This window comes from Aspergillus homomorphus, assembly GCF_003184865.1.
Source record: "Aspergillus homomorphus CBS 101889 unplaced genomic scaffold BO97scaffold_25, whole genome shotgun sequence".
NCBI lineage: Eukaryota > Fungi > Ascomycota > Eurotiomycetes > Eurotiales > Aspergillaceae > Aspergillus > Aspergillus homomorphus.
This window is the reverse complement of record NW_020291911.1, coordinates 319,440-334,460: the sequence shown is the minus strand read 5'-3', so window position 1 is coordinate 334,460 and position 15,021 is coordinate 319,440. Positions and strand designations below refer to the sequence as shown.

At 51.8% G+C, this 15,021-nt stretch overlaps 6 protein-coding genes across 6 annotated transcripts; 3 read left to right on the top strand and 3 right to left on the bottom strand.

Moving 5' to 3' along the window:
• Positions 1 to 1,325: 1,325 nt before the first annotated feature.
• On the top strand, positions 1,326 to 2,378 carry BO97DRAFT_111092 (uncharacterized protein). Its single transcript, XM_025689905.1, has 2 exons — positions 1,326 to 1,829; positions 2,031 to 2,378. Exons 1-2 carry the CDS (start codon positions 1,554 to 1,556, stop codon positions 2,259 to 2,261), a joined length of 507 nt encoding a protein of 168 aa, XP_025550188.1. The 5' UTR covers positions 1,326 to 1,553; the 3' UTR covers positions 2,262 to 2,378.
• A 1,010-nt stretch (positions 2,379 to 3,388) lies between these two features.
• Positions 3,389 to 4,345, bottom strand: BO97DRAFT_111129 (ribonuclease P Rpr2/Rpp21/SNM1 subunit). Its single transcript, XM_025689906.1, has one exon. The coding sequence runs from the start codon at positions 4,112 to 4,114 to the stop codon at positions 3,533 to 3,535; it is 582 nt and encodes a 193-aa protein (XP_025550187.1). The 5' UTR covers positions 4,115 to 4,345; the 3' UTR covers positions 3,389 to 3,532.
• A 5-nt stretch (positions 4,346 to 4,350) lies between these two features.
• BO97DRAFT_406536 (ATP-dependent RNA helicase SUB2) lies at positions 4,351 to 6,892 on the top strand. Its single transcript, XM_025695437.1, has 5 exons — positions 4,351 to 4,822; positions 5,442 to 5,852; positions 5,907 to 6,267; positions 6,316 to 6,573; positions 6,630 to 6,892. The coding sequence occupies exons 1-5, from the start codon at positions 4,576 to 4,578 to the stop codon at positions 6,673 to 6,675; spliced, it is 1,323 nt and encodes a 440-aa protein (XP_025550186.1). The 5' UTR covers positions 4,351 to 4,575; the 3' UTR covers positions 6,676 to 6,892.
• Positions 6,893 to 8,178: 1,286 nt separating this feature from the next.
• On the top strand, positions 8,179 to 9,730 carry BO97DRAFT_406533 (histidine phosphatase family protein). Its single transcript, XM_025695436.1, has 4 exons — positions 8,179 to 8,596; positions 8,855 to 9,118; positions 9,270 to 9,488; positions 9,633 to 9,730. Exons 1-4 carry the CDS (start codon positions 8,421 to 8,423, stop codon positions 9,697 to 9,699), a joined length of 726 nt encoding a protein of 241 aa, XP_025550185.1. The 5' UTR covers positions 8,179 to 8,420; the 3' UTR covers positions 9,700 to 9,730.
• A 30-nt stretch (positions 9,731 to 9,760) lies between these two features.
• Positions 9,761 to 10,658, bottom strand: BO97DRAFT_110956 (DASH complex subunit HSK3 family protein). The gene is made up of 2 exons (XM_025689901.1): positions 10,008 to 10,658; positions 9,761 to 9,863 (listed from the first exon to the last, which is right to left on the bottom strand). Exon 1 carries the CDS (start codon positions 10,477 to 10,479, stop codon positions 10,045 to 10,047), a length of 435 nt encoding a protein of 144 aa, XP_025550184.1. The 5' UTR covers positions 10,480 to 10,658; the 3' UTR covers positions 9,761 to 9,863; positions 10,008 to 10,044.
• Positions 10,659 to 11,656: 998 nt separating this feature from the next.
• BO97DRAFT_348042 (ketopantoate reductase family protein) lies at positions 11,657 to 14,267 on the bottom strand (the record flags this gene model as incomplete). Its single annotated transcript, XM_025691870.1, has 5 exons — positions 11,657 to 13,286; positions 13,346 to 13,775; positions 13,841 to 13,881; positions 13,937 to 14,057; positions 14,234 to 14,267. The coding sequence occupies 5 exons, from the start codon at positions 14,265 to 14,267 to the stop codon at positions 11,657 to 11,659; spliced, it is 2,256 nt and encodes a 751-aa protein (XP_025550183.1).
• Between the last annotated feature and the right edge of the window lie 754 nt (positions 14,268 to 15,021).

Below are 15,021 nucleotides of genomic sequence, written 5' to 3'. Positions count from 1 at the left end.
AACAAGCTGCATGAGCAAAGCCCAACCACGGGAGCAGCGGATTCGCGAAGCCGCAGGTGTAGTAGCTGCGGAATCTTGGCTAAGACCAATGAACGTTGCGAGGGCGCACTGCTCTAGCCTCACAGGTTGGGCAGCGGGCGATGGATAGTAGGTGTGGGATCTAGATTGGATAAGCGAGTGGGTTTTGAGGTGCTCCCGTTTGATTGAAGGGAAGTGGGAGGATGGTGAGGTCGATGGCGGCTGGAGAAGCGCAGGGTGCGGCAATTCGAGCGCGTTGGTTGGTGAGCAATAGAATGGGGTGGTCGCTAGCTGGGTTTGGTGGTGGATGGTTGCAAGGCGGCTGAAGAGGTAGATGGTAGGGAGAAGAGGTGAGACCCAGTGGTTTTCTGTGGAGGAGGGGAAGCTGAAGAAGCAAGAAACAAGAAGCACTGTAGATGGAGGAGGAGCCTGGAGAGTTGAACGAGCGAACGGATGGAGATTGCGGGCGGGCGATAGCCGGTTTCCCAATTGGGAAACCTCCGGCTTCCTCAAGGCACTGCGCATCACATTATGATATCTCGCTATCGCATGGCTTTGCTACTTCTAATGCGATGGGAGTGAGGGCAATCCAACAATTTCAGGCATCTCCTAGCAGTAAGCGTGATGCTCGCTGCTGCATTCCCTCTACTGTGTCCCTCAAGACTGCCAACAAGCGACTGTTCATTCATCCTTATACTCCCTATTCGGGTATACCACCACCGGCCGGATCGCATCCTCTTTTCAGCCTTGATCACACGGTCCTCCTCCCCGAGAACGGAGCCTGAATGAAGGCCAGGGAAGCCATTCGATCGTTCTTTTTGAAGAATCAAACCCGAGTTTGTTCCTGTCCTGTACGCATTGATCGTAGCATCTTGCGTTCACGCCGGTTGCTTCCCTCCCTCCATCCTGTCACTCTCTCTTTTCTGTCTCCCCTCCTCTCCTCACTCTGCCTCGACTCCGGCCACAACCCATCACTGCAGTGGCTCTCATCATCATCAGCTTTTGCTTCTCTCTCGCCTCACCCACTCCTACCACTTGTGGCTGATCCTAACCGTCGCCCTCGAAGAACCTCACGTTAGGCTTATCGTGGGGACCAGATTCAGTTCGCCGTCCGTCTCCTCCCAGTGTAACCCCGACCGACTCACGAGGGCCGCTATTCTTCGTTCCTTTTTCTTTGCCGCCTACAAATTAATAGGCTATTCTCTCCCCTAACCCAGTTTTCTTCGGTGGCCTCCAATGACACCGTAGGACGCTCAAGGAGAAATTAGGCCGCCCTGGGGCAGAGGCAGACTTCACCATTGACCGGTTCTCGGCCAGATCCCGTCTACCCAGCAGGTGATTCTCTCGTCTACCCACTATCTCGTTTCGCAGCCGCTCCCTCCCCTAAGCTTCAGCCACTACGCTCCTTCGCGATCTTCTCCCTACCTCCTTCGGTTCTCATCATGAACTGCGGTCCGTTCTACATCCACACTACGAGATCAACTGGCGCTTCTTAGACCACTGTCGCGGTAGGAGCATGTCTCTGCCGGGACCAAATGTCCGTATCAGCATCGATTCCCGACACCTCGCTTGGCCTTACCTCCTCCGAGATCCAGATCCTAAGACAACAACAACAAATCGCGCTTCAAGGCAGCCATGGCGCCAATGGTATTTCCAGGGGCAGGGGGACCGGACGAACCAGCAATTCCAGTTCGCGCGCCGCCAGTGCCGCCAGCAGTCATGGACGTTTGCTTCTGGACCCTATGAGTCTACGAGCGCTTTCGCAGCAGTTGGATGGGTTACAGCAACAAATCCGGGGTCGCATTGATTATGTACGTCTGATTTCTCCTCTGCATTGTGCAATCATGCATTTTTGGGCGTCTCCGCCTCCCTTGAGTGACTAGTTTACTCACTTTCCTGCCACCTTCACGTAATCTGCAGCCATCTGAAAGATGTTTGCGTACCGCACCCTGCCTGCGCAAATCATGTACCTCATCGGTTCCTCATAGAAGTTGGATGCTAACTCATCTCAGCTCGAAGAACAAATGCAGCTCTCAATTCAAAACAGCTACGATCGCGCAGGCAATGTTGTACGCAATGCCGATGCTGAAATCGCCCGCACACGTTCTATCCTAGCTTCCATAGATGAGCTGGAAACCGAGCTCGCCAAAATCGGCCATATCAGAGAAATTGTGAAAGCATACCGTGGCCGCATAGAAGGTCTTGACCAGCGCTTGGATCAAGCTGCCCGTCGGAGGCATTGAGAAACTCCAATCAGCCCCATCCACTTATCAAAAGATCTGAATTCTTGTTCACCCCAGTCGCGCCAACACAATTGGACGCCTCTGGCGCCCTTATATCGTCACTTTCCATCAACTTCTATCCTATATCTATGCAGCTCGGGAACAAATCTTCTTCCAGCAAGGTTGCTCCTCTGACCCTTCATGTTTAATGTCGATGACGAAACGATTCATGCAATTCTCCATCCACCTAGGTAATGCTGTCAGGAAGCCACTGGACCATCAAAATGCGAGACGAAAGTTACGAGATCTCAACAACAACTCTGGCACCGACACACACAAAACTGCAAAACATAAACCAAAATTGTCCTCACGGACTCTGTGACATTACATTACACCTATGCGCAACTAGTCCAGCGTTTCATATGCCTACTTCGATTCCCATCATTGTTGAACCATGAGTCTATAGGCGGGTTTTGTTTCTCTGTTTATTATGTATCTGGAGAGGACTATTGACTAGAGGTTTGAATCTTGGCCACGCGGCTTTTTTGGGGCTCGAAACCATCGATCGAGTTTTGACGGGGACAGCATGGCGTTGCTAAGCGTTGGGACTCTCTTTCTTGACTTTGCTCTTACCTGGAGGTCGTCTCCAGGTTTACGATTTACGCCCCCCAATATACGAACCTGACGATCTGCCTGTCTGTTCAATCATGTTGCGATTCCCCAACATGCATCTATTTTAATTTGACATGACATCTTTTGGTTTTCATACGTCTTATTCTGTTTTTGCTTTGGCACTCATCCTGTGTTATGATGCCACCTCAATCAACCTTTTCACTGATGCCCGCCCATTCCATTTGGCCTTGACATAGGGGCGCAAGCAAACTCTAATACAGTCAGGTTGAACCTGACCGATGACCAAATATATGAATTGTAAGACTTCAAAGAGGCCAGCCCCTGTGAAGAAGAAATTTGAGGCGATGGCACCAATTGCGAGCCAATTCATATAGATCAGCGTAAATCAGCTGAGAAGTATTCAACCCTAACAACTGAGCTCGAGATATCTGACTCGATTATGCCCGTTGTGTTTGTCAAGTATGCATGATGGCACATATGCAGAGCCTCACCGCGAAAGAACGGTCCAACTAGCGGTTGAGCTTTGCTGAGAGATTAATCACATCAGACCATCCTTCTGGATGGACTATATTGCACGGCGCATCCACGATGATAGGCGAATCAAAGGGCAATTTAAGAGACAGATTCTAGGACCATTCTCTGCAGCAAGGATGCGATAATCAAGTACCTGCACGGCTCTGGTTCTCTTGCTTCTCGTGGGTTTTCGCTTGCCGGCGATCAGGCAGCTTCTTGCTGCGCTTTTCTGTTTGAGGGAAACGCTTTTCTGTGCCACAGGTAGAGCAGCGAATCACCAAGAGGTCAGCCCATGGCTTTTTGCAGCCGCGACTGGGGTTTCTGATTTCCCGTGTGCAGGTTACACCAGGAACTAGAAGCGTGTCGCATCGTTTGCAGAATGATCTTTTCATTTCAACTGGCAATCGAAGCTGCGTTTTCAGGGATACACCGCGCATCTGCGACAAATACTCTCGAGAAAGCTGAGGAAGCTGTCCTGTCTCATTCTGCTTATGCTGGGGCTTATTTTCAGCCACTGTACCCGCAGAGTCAACAATGAGCGGCACTATACGTGCTGGGACATTTGACTTCTGATTGTCCATCTCATTGGTGGCGTCGTCAACATGACAAGCTCTGGACTGGGCTTGTAGGAGAGTCGCGGCTTTGTATAGATAGTCTATGCGTGCCCGTATATGGCTATTTGCACCCCCTGAGGAGACTTTCTTGCCTTTGGACTTTCCTTTGACCATTTGCAAGGGTGGCCCGGTCCAGACCTTGTGAATAGTTATTTTGAATCTGTATTTGAGGTGTGGAGAGAATGCAGTGGACGAGGGAAGCTTCACTTCGCCCGCACAAAACTGCTAACCGGAAGCAGTCGACGGGCCCGGACCGACAGTGACTAATCCACTCTGGCACGTGACAAAGCTGTCTGGGCTCAGCCGCTCCATCCCTTCGCGCGGCGACTGTCCTTCTCTCCATCTCCATCGCCTTCCTTCGCGCAACAATCTGCCATCATCTTCAATCTATCTCACAGCATCAAGGAGGCAGCTCTACGTACTACCCGAACATAGATCTATTTCTCACCGGCTTCCAACCCCGTTCTTCTCGACACCACCAGACCTAGGCTTCTCTGCCTTGGTATAAGCGACGCGCCTCAACAGACAGAGTTTTCCCATCTAGACCACCTCTTACCTCACCACAAACCATCAACATGTCTCACGAAGAGGATCTCATCGACTACTCTGACGAGGAGCTTCCCACCACCGATGCGGCTGCCACCACCGCTGCTCCCGCCGCCAATGGAGAGGCCAAGAAGGGCGACTTGACTGTTTCTGGCGGCCGGTCCGACAAGAAGGGCAGCTATGTCGGCATTCACTCGACCGGTTTCCGTGACTTCCTGCTCAAGGAAGAACTCCTGCGTGCCATCACCGACTGCGGTTTCGAACATCCATCGGAGGGTTAGTCCATCATACATATTCTTTCCCAAACAAAAAAACCTCCCTCCATTGCTCCAAGTTTCAACGTCCGTCCGTCCGTCCATCTCCGCGGGGAAAGTTCTATAGTCGCTTCCGGGCATATATTTCGTTCGAGCTTGTGGGCGGCATGAGGATGTGTGTTCGGGTCATCAAAAGACGAGCCACCTGCTTGCAGGAGTCAGAGCACCTAAGCATCTGCTTATTGTTCTCCTTTGCTCCGGCAAACTACGGCAACGACCGTGTTCAGCAAGATTTTCAGGAAAGATCTCGCCTGCGACCACTCAATGTGATTCTTGAGTGGGTGTTTTGAACGAAGCAGGGTCGCTCCTGCTATTGTCTTCACATGATACCCGTCCTCTTGCCGCCTGCAGAGAGCTCTTGATAGGAGTCTGTAACGCTGGCGATAAGAGTTATCGATACAGTGCTCCTTTTGAGATTATTCTTGCTTTTATGTTCTGTGTCGGAAATCTCGTATTAGCGTTGTCATCCTTTATTCTCGATACCTCGGAGGATGGACGGACTTGCGACACGGATTGCTTTATTTCCATTACAAGTATCATGCATCGAGTACAAGTCTAACATACGGTCTCGCCTACCACAGTCCAGCAAGTTTGCATTCCCACCGCCATTTTGAACGTCGATGTTCTGTGTCAGGCCAAGTCTGGTCTCGGAAAGACTGCTGTTTTCGTCCTCACCACATTGCACCAGCTGGAGCCTGTTCCGGGAGAGTGCTCTATCCTCGTTATGTGCCACACCCGTGAGTTGGCTTACCAGATCAAGAACGAGTATGCTCGTTTCAGCAAGTACCTTCCCGACGTCCGCACCGCCGTCTTCTACGGAGGTACTCCCATCCAGAAGGATCTGGAGGTTTTGGCGAACAAGGACTCTTACCCCAACATTGTCGTTGGTACTCCCGGTCGTCTGAACGCTTTGGTTCGCGATAAGAAGCTGTCTCTGCGCAATGTCAAGGCCTTCGTTCTTGACGAGTGTGACAAGATGCTTGACCAGATTGGTAAGTGATTAAATCACGCCGCGATAGACTTACATTGCTAACGATTCTCCATAGACATGCGCCGTGATGTCCAGGAGATCTTCCGTGCTACCCCCGCCGATAAGCAGGTCATGATGTTCAGTGCCACCCTTTCCCAGGATATCCGCCCCGTCTGCAAGAAGTTCATGCGCAACCCTCTCGAAGTCTACGTCGACGATGACACCAAGCTCACCCTCCACGGTCTACAGCAGTATTACATCAAGCTCAGCGAGGCGGAGAAGAACCGTAAGCTGAACGACCTTCTGGATAGCTTGGAGTTCAACCAGGTCATCATCTTCGTCAAGAGCACGCTCCGTGCCCAGGAGCTTGACAAGCTGTTGCGCGAGTGCAACTTCCCCAGTATCGCGGTCCATTCCGGTGTGAGCCAGGAGGAGCGGTAAGTTCTCTATTCGGTGAATTCTGGACAACCACTAATTGCGTGCAGTATCAAACGCTACAAGGAGTTCAAGGAGTTCAACAAGCGTATCTGTGTCGCCACTGACGTTTTCGGACGTGGTATCGATATCGAGCGCATCAACCTGGCCATCAACTACGATTTGCCCGGTGACGCCGACTCCTATCTCCACCGTGTCGGTCGTGCTGGCCGTTTTGGTACGAAGGGTCTGTCTATCTCGTTCGTCAGCACTGAGGACGACGAGAAGGTCCTCAAGGACATTGAGAAGCGCTTCGAAGTCGCCCTTCCGTAAGTTTTTACTGCTTCAGATTATCCGTATGCCATTCGCTGACCATGTCTTGCAGCGAATACCCCGAGGGTGGTGTCGACTCCAGCACCTACATGGCCTAGATGAGTGCTGGCCAAGCGAGGGCGCTGTTCAATACGATCGATTTTTTTCCTTTATATCTCGTTCTTATTTTTTATTTCCTTTTGGCGTGATGGTTCGGTTACATTTTCCTCGCTCTTAGGCGAGGCACTGGTTGGATTATGCCGGGAAAACCAGACATCTAGGCAGAAAAGCATACTGAGTCGCAAGCAATACCGGATACCAGTGCCACCTAGCATGACAGCTGTATTATCAATGTATGTCTGAGTAAAAGATTCAGCGCGTAGTTCAGTAGGTATTCAGTGATCCGGAATCGAGGTCCGAAATAACCGTCCAGGACCTAGCTAGGTGGTCACCTGATTATCTGCAAGGCTGGTTTATTGACATAGAAGGATCAGGTATACATGGACGACCTCATAAAGAGTTTAGATTGGCCTGAGAAAAGCAATGTCTGCTCAGCTTCAATGATAATGCCATTGGGCGGTTTCCTAAGTATATCTCTTGGGGATTTCCAGCATTCCCACCTTTCTCTTTCTCATGATTTGACAGCTTTCAATACGACGGTGACCAGAGGACCCTGGAACCGGCATTTCGATAGTATAGACTTCTCCGTCGCTGATCGTACCACACTGTTAAGACAGTTGACACTGTGTACCTTTATAGGGCAATGGTATCGGTAATTTCACCCTACACATGGATAATCTTCCTCTCTGACACGCCAACGACTTTGAAAAACCATCCACCAAATTCTTTTCAAACCTGACAGGTTCAACTGGGATGCTGTTCCCTTCCCGACCCCGCTCTATTTCCAACTCGACTATATCTATACTATCAAAGAAGACGCCGGACATTCCACAGTGACCCAGTGAGCAACCGTGGATGGGGGGTCTGTCTATAACCGAGACACCGACGGACGATGTAGGCTAGTATCCAAGACACGTCGCTGAGCACCCACCATAGACTCACTTATTGACGACGTGGTGACCGTACCTCTACGCACAATGATGGATCTTCTCTGAGCGAAGGCGACGTGAAGCCACCGCGCAAGGACCGTCATCTGGGCTAGCCATCTCATCTTTATCCGGCACATCGCACTTTTCGAGATCCGCAATGATGGCGCTGATATCTTTTTTCGTGGCCTATCATTATCCCCCTCGTGACCAACACTTCTGTGCCGCCTGGGGTTTCAGGATATCGGGGTACATATTCTCCTCACGAAACACCTGCTCTAAGGCTCACCCTGTACAGTACATCTCCAGCTAGTCCCCAACCCGCTAATCCAATGACCTGAAACTGAGAAAAGCTAACTTTCCAATTCAACTGAATATTCAGCTGTTCAATGCAATCTGTAGAGTAGAATTTCCCTCATTTTCCATAGCCAATCAATAACCTCCGAAAACACTGAGTCAGTGGGCCAGTGCGCAGTCACAGTGAGTAAGTGCGCAAGCAATTGACCTACAAATAGATATCTATCGATAAGGCCCTCCCCGCAACGGTAGGTGATTCACGGAATTAATGACGCAACACGAAAAGGAAGCCCCACCACCACCACTGCACCTGGAATTGCAAGCACGGGAAAATGCCAACTTGAGAACAAGAGGAGGGCAATTGATTGATAATACATACTGTATTACCCTATTGTAAATCGAAGCCTTTGCTCACTTCTTTAAATCTTATCGTTCCTTCTCTTACTTCTCCTCCTCCTCCTTCTCTGCCCTCTACCTTAAATCCTACTCACCACGGAAACCCCTCTCCCTCCACCTCAACAATGAGCCCCAGATGCTTCATCATCCGCCACGGCGAAACCGAATGGTCACTCAACGGCCGACACACGGGAACCACCGACCTGCCGCTCACCGAGAACGGCGAGAAGCGCGTCAAGGCCACGGGAAAAGCCTTGGTGGGCAATGACCGGTTGATTGCGCCGCGGAAGTTGGTTCATGTGTATGTTTGCTCCCTCCTGTTTGTTTCTCATCCCCATAGTTCCCCCCTTTTTTCTCTCTCTCTCTCTCTTGTTTAGGTTATGGGAAAGGGGATATTATGTATCTACCGTCTGTCTATGCTCTATTCCGGGTGGAATTGATTCCCATGGGTATATGATACAGTCCAAGATTTATTGTGCATAATCAATTCATCTATCAGGAAGAAGGTTATTGAGTTGAATGTGAAGACAAGACTGAGCTAACAAATTATGTCGAAAAGATACGTCTCCCCGCGCGCAAGAGCTCAACGGACCCTCGAACTCCTCGAGATCGGATGCAAGGAGCGGCTACCCTGGACGGAGGCGCGCAAGTCCGAGGCCGAGGAGCCGATCCGGACGGAGGCGCACGTCGAGGTCACCGAGGCGGTGCGCGAGTGGGATTACGGCGACTATGAGGGGTTGACGAGCAAACAGATCCGGGAGCTGCGGGAGAAGAACGGCGAGGGGGCCTGGGATATTTGGAGGGATGGATGTCCCGGAGGAGAGTAAGTTCTTTGACCCCCTCCTTGATTGCGTTTCTGGCCCAATGAAAAATATTCGGGGGAGCAATTCTATTCACCCAGAAACAAAAACAACGATCCGATCAAGGTAACCCAACTCCCGGGCTAATGCTAATCCACGAAATTACTTGTATAGATCCCCAGAAGACGTGATCAAGCGCCTCGACGCCCTCATCGCCGAGATCCGCACCAAATACCATGGGCCGTGTTTCGAGTCCGACTCCAACTCCGGAAAGGGCGACGTGCTGATCGTGGCGCACGGCCATATCCTTCGTGCCTTTGCGATGCGCTGGACCGGCAAGCCGTTGACGGAGACGGCCTTGATTCTCGAGGCCGGTGGTGTCGGTACATTAAGGTAAGCTTCACCTTTCTTTCTGGCGTGTTGCTGTTGCTGTTGTTGCTGCTGTTGTTGTTGCTGTTGCTGTTGCCTTCTCTTCATTATGTGTATCCGTGTGAGAGAAGAGAAGAACCGATGAAATAACCTCATCTGCCACTGCAGTTACGAACACCACAGCATCGACGAACCCGCTATTATCCTCGGAGGAGGCTTCGTGGTCGACTCGTGATATCCCTCCACTTCAGAATCCATTCCGGTTTCCCGGTATCGAAAAAGAAGCCCCCGCGAAGCAAGCAGGAGATAGACATGACCAGTTATCTTCCCGATCTGCTGATTGGGTAGACGGGGCGAAGCGAATCGCAATTGAATCTCGCATCGCATCGCATCCCTAGCCTAGCCATCAAGCAATGAATTAGTCACTTCGCACTCGATAATTCAATCCAGTCCAAGTCCAAGTCCATAACCACAATATAAAACCAATCCAATAGACCAAAAAAAAAAAAAAAACAGAGCAACCAACTAGTTCCACATACATACCTTCAATCCCCAACACCCAGTAACACCAGACCCTCACTCACTCACTCTCACTCTCACCACCCCCAGCAACAGCAGCCGCACCACCAGAACCACCACCAGAAGAAGCAGAATCAGAACCACCTTCGTCACCCTTGATTATCCCCTCCTCACCCAACACCTTCGCAGATCCCATGAACAGCGCCCCAACATACCCTCCCAGGAACCGCATGTCCTCGGCCTGCACGGCCGTCATGCGGACCAAGTTCTCCGTGTCGCGGAGGTGGCTGTTCAGCTGGGCCAGCTGGGCGTGCAGGTTGGCGTACTGGCGGGTTTTGGCCATGGACATGCTGGTCGTGCTGCCGCCGTAGCCCATGGATGCGGAAGGGGGAAGGATGGAGTGGCGGGGAAGGTGGTTGTGGCGGCTTTTGTTTTGGCTCTGGCTCTGGCTTGGACGGCAGCTCTGGCTGTGGGTGTATTGGTGGGTGGGAGGCATGGTGTTTCGAGCTTCTCTTCTGCCCTTCCTTTTTTTCTCGGATGTAATTTGTCAGGTTTCGACCGGATGTGCCTGACAAAGGGTACGTGGTGAGCAGAGATTATCCCTTCTGTGGGTGGTAGGTGATGTGTACTTGAAGACGTCGCAGGTCCTGTTTATTATTTGTTGACAATCTACGGTTCCGCATCACGTGCCATCGTCGCCGCGGGGATTGATCTGACACCATTGAAACATCAACCACAATGGAATCATCCGCTCAACTTCATTTATTGTCTTGTCGTGGACATGGTTCTTTCTTATCAAATGAACAGTTGCCGTGCCATCACAACGGCCTGGTTGCTTTCACTATTACTCTGCATGAACATGAACCCAGCCATATCAAATCAATCAATCACCCGAATAAATGATGGACCCCCTGCTCTTTTTATGCGCCAGAAACCAGACCACGATGAGAGAAACGGCAAAGGCTGCATGGAAACATCGGATAGATAACGGTTTTAGAAAATGCAAAGGAGGGCATGCAGGTCAGACTGACAGTGGAAAAGTTAAGGAAAAGAATCAAGCAGCAGAGAGTATAAAATCAAGTAGGCGACGGAACCACATGTATGAACTCAACAAAATCATGCGCCGACTCGCATAGTGTACAACAATTTGTCATGCAGAAGCAGAATGTATGATCAGTACTGGAGAATGAACGTCCGTGGTATAGCTGCGAAAAGTCAAAAAACGTATTTATCGCTCGAGCAGAGGCCCGTCAGCATGGGAATCAAGAATTTGCCGCAGAGGTGAGTTTGAGGTAGGTGATGAGGGTGAAGGAGACACAGAATCACCCAACGAGCAACGCGCGCGCAACAGCGCCCGCTCAACCAAACGAGGAAATTGGGGGAGATCCTTAAGTCCGTTGCGTTATATGTGAATAATTGAAAAACAACCGGAGGATGACACGGAATGCGGTCCAATCCTCCTCATTTTGTTGCCGAGCATCTCATTAAAAGTATATCCTTTATAAGAAGCAGAAAGCAACCTGGAGGAGAACTCCCCCCGTGACTGGCGATCCCCAACCAGGCTGAGAAAGAGGAAGTATAGGGCCCACGACAAGCATCGGCACAGTTGAAAGGATCAGAAGTGCTCAACTGCCGTGGAGGAGGGGGCTGGAGGGGGAACGGGCTTTTGGCTTTCAACGAACAGGCGCGGCTGCTTGCTGCGCGCCGAGGCTGATCTGGCTGCTGTGGGCTGAATTCTCGGAATCGAGGTTCGCACTAGCGCCGCTATCACCACTCCCCGCGCTGGCGCTCGCACTTCCGGTCAGACTTCTTTCCTTTGGAGTGCCCTTAGTGGGATACGAATTGCTCACCCCAATATGTTGCTCAACTTGTTGCGGGCCTACCGCATTACCATGTCCTGGGGGATACCTGGGAACAGGTGCCCGCATGTGTCCCGGAGGAGACGGGTGACCGCCGTTGGGGGGCCCGTGAGGAGGGCCGAAGTGTTGATCCTGAGCAGTGGCCGGACGGCCCATGCGAGGACCAGGCGGGCCACCATAAGGAGTCGCGGGCGAATGGCTATTTCTCCGGCTTTGCGGGTAAGGGTGCGGAGGATAGTCGCCCATTCGGCTCGTAGTCATGGAGTTGGTACGAGATCCTGCAGCCATCTGGTTTCGATCAACAGCGCCATAGCGGTTCGACGAGTAAGCCATCATGGGATTATCCAAGAGCGAGTCATGGAGGCCCGGAATTTCCTGCATGATACGGTCACTGGCACGCTTCCTGCCTCCTCCGAAGTAGCGGCTGAACGTCGAGGACCGACCGCCGCCGTTGGACAGAAGCTCGGGGTTCTTGCGTATTTGGCTTGCGCTCGGGAACTTCTTAGCTCTTCGAGATGTGATACTCAGCATGTCCACATTATCTGGGTCGATGTTCGGGACCAGACTAGTATCCATGGGATCGAAATAGTCATCCTCATCTTCCTCGTCGAAAGTGGCCCGAGAGGGAGCAGCCCTGCGGGGCGGACCCCGCCTCATGCTCATTTCCTGTTCCCGAAGCTGCAACTCGCGCTGCCGCAATGCCAATTCTCGTTCTCTCAGGGCCAGGTCAGCAGTCGACTGTGAGTGACCGGGGCCGGGAGGACCATCCGGATAACCGTTGGGGTTTCTGGGAGGGGGGGGCCCCGCTTCGCCAGCGTCATCATAGACAACCAGGTGGCTGAACTCCTCCAGACCCTCCAGAGACGGCTCACGAGGCATCCTGGCAGAAGCTGGCGGGGGTTGTGTGCTGGGAGGTCGTGACATGCCGGGCATCGGGGGTCCGCGTCTAGGGGGTGGCATCATCATTGCAGAGCTTGACCTGCCGGGAGGCGGGCGCATGGGAGGGCCGTTTCTTGGTGGAGGAGCCGAGGACATCCGGGTGGGATGTGGAGGCGGGGCTTGGATAGACGGAGTTGGCGATTCACGAGGTTTGCTTAGATTAGTGGTATTAACGTGGTGCAATATAGCATAGATCGTTTCGATGCGCGGAAGACGAATGTTGAGTTCTGTTGCTAGCTTAATTGGTGATCCGAGATATGTCTCGATCTCCATCGGACGCCGAGCTTGGAAATCCTGGTACATGGGGTTGGGAGACTGAGGCGCGGCCATTGCCTCCATTGTCTTTTGAGCAAAGTCGCTTGGGAATGAGCATCCGTGTGCTTTGGCCAGTCCGATGAGCTCATCAATCACATCCGTTACTAATTGACGCACTCCGACCTTCTGCAGAAGTTCTGCGACGTTTCCGCAGTCAAACATAACGCTTGTTGGGTAAAACGCAATAGGCCTGGTAGTTGCATGATTAGCACCATTTGCAGGAGAAAAGCGGCGTCAGGAAATAATCACCCTATGATACGCTCAAATTGCTCTTGTCGGATATTGTTCGACACTTTGCAGTCCACTTGACCGGAGCTCAAGGTCATCGCCAACGCGGCCGCCATGTCGGTTTGCATGGATGAAGGAAGGCTCGAATTTTTGTTGGTGGCACCGACCCAGATATTCGACGAGTTCAAGTGCTCAAACTCGCTAGGTCCGATCTGGGAGATCTCGACGCCGGAAACAAGGGAGAGGACAACATTCGTGGGGAAACGCTGTTCCAGGTGTGATTCGACGCCAAGGGTGTTGGTGGTATTGAGCAAAATGCAGGTATGTTGAGGGGTAACAACGGATTCGATGATTGCCGCCAGGTCGTAGACATCGGGCAAGGCCTTTACACAGAGAATTACATAGTCGTATGCGTTTTCCCGTGATGCCGCCTCTTCCGGTGAACGCACCACTGTAGAATGACCGTCGTCAGCTGACCAGCACGACCGCTTGCGGCATTCCGACACAAAAACATACCGTGACGAGGCTTGAATCTCTCATTGCCGAATGCTTTCGACCTGTTGATCGCTTGTCAGAGGGGCCTTCCAACGGGCGGTGACCGGAGAGACAAACTTGAAAGACACTCCGTATTGCGAAACGGCTTCAAACCCCGATTTCCACACTAGTGTTACGTCGCAGGAGGTTGACGCCTGGAGCCTCCAGGATAGAAAAGCTGAGATTGCGTTGCTGCCAACTAAACAGACCCGTGTCAGATGACGGCCCATAGTGAATTGGCAATTAAAGCTGTGGGTGAAGAGGGGGGAAGAAAATGGCGAGGGATAGGCAGCGTGAAGCTGATCCGGAGAACAAAACGGAGCGAAGCCTTTCGGCCTGGCTGAATCTGGTACCGGCAAACACTGGAAGACTAACCTGACAAAACGCGCAGGCGCGGTGGAGGAGCCATGGTGACCGAGCAAAAATGGAAAGAAGTGTTCCACCGGCCAAAATGGTGGAAAGGGAACCGTGAGATTATCGCCTGACTGAAAGCCGACCCGGAATCGCCAGAGATCACGACTGGGATGCGCGATTGACGTAGGCTGCCACCGAACGAAGGACCGTAGTGCAATCAATCCCCCGAAACTAGGATTACCGACTCGATTCGATTCGAAAACTGGACACACGCGATAGGCGCCAAGAGTAAGATAGTGAAAGTAAGGGGAATCACAGAAGGGAAATTTCGGAATCTGTAAAGAAAAAAAAGGAATTCCAACCAGGACAAACGAAAGGAGGTGGTGATGATGGTGTTGATCGTAGCGAGGGAGAGGGAAGGAGTGTGAGGGAGTCAAAAAACAAGTTGAAAACGAGAGGAAGACCGAACGAGAAGAGGGAGCAAGAGAGAGGAGGGGGGAATAGAGAGAGAGAGAGAGAGGGAGGGAGGGAGGGAGGGGTGGTGAGGGAGAGGAAAGAAAGAAGGATAGTTAGTGAAAGGGGAGAATAGCAGCAGCAGTTCAGAATTGTTGGAGGAGAGTTCGGATGGGATTGGGATGGATTGGGGGGGGGAATAAGGTGTGGATGGTTTGGTTTGGCTGTGTTCGCAGCTAGAGCAGCAAGCAGCAAGCAAGCAGCAGCAAAGATGACCGGCAATTCAACTCAGTCAGCTTTGGGCGGATGCGCAGCCCGAATGGGAGAGCTGATGGAGTCGAACGTATCTTTTTTCT

Excerpts from the sequence above, each read along its gene's own strand:
- BO97DRAFT_111092 (XM_025689905.1), top strand. The coding sequence starts at position 1,554 with ATGTCCGTATCAGCATCGATTCCCGACACCTCGCTTGGCCTTACCTCC. Across the intron at positions 1,830-2,030 it reads TCCGGGGTCGCATTGATTAT|CTCGAAGAACAAATGCAGCT; the intron begins GTACGTCTGATT and ends AACTCATCTCAG.
- BO97DRAFT_111129 (XM_025689906.1), bottom strand. The coding sequence starts at position 4,114 with ATGGTCAAAGGAAAGTCCAAAGGCAAGAAAGTCTCCTCAGGGGGTGCA.
- BO97DRAFT_406536 (XM_025695437.1), top strand. The coding sequence starts at position 4,576 with ATGTCTCACGAAGAGGATCTCATCGACTACTCTGACGAGGAGCTTCCC. Across the intron at positions 4,823-5,441 it reads TTTCGAACATCCATCGGAGG|TCCAGCAAGTTTGCATTCCC; the intron begins GTTAGTCCATCA and ends CGCCTACCACAG. Across the intron at positions 5,853-5,906 it reads CAAGATGCTTGACCAGATTG|ACATGCGCCGTGATGTCCAG; the intron begins GTAAGTGATTAA and ends GATTCTCCATAG.
- BO97DRAFT_406533 (XM_025695436.1), top strand. The coding sequence starts at position 8,421 with ATGAGCCCCAGATGCTTCATCATCCGCCACGGCGAAACCGAATGGTCA. Across the intron at positions 9,119-9,269 it reads GATGGATGTCCCGGAGGAGA|ATCCCCAGAAGACGTGATCA; the intron begins GTAAGTTCTTTG and ends TTACTTGTATAG. Across the intron at positions 9,489-9,632 it reads GGTGGTGTCGGTACATTAAG|TTACGAACACCACAGCATCG; the intron begins GTAAGCTTCACC and ends CTGCCACTGCAG.
- BO97DRAFT_110956 (XM_025689901.1), bottom strand. The coding sequence starts at position 10,479 with ATGCCTCCCACCCACCAATACACCCACAGCCAGAGCTGCCGTCCAAGC.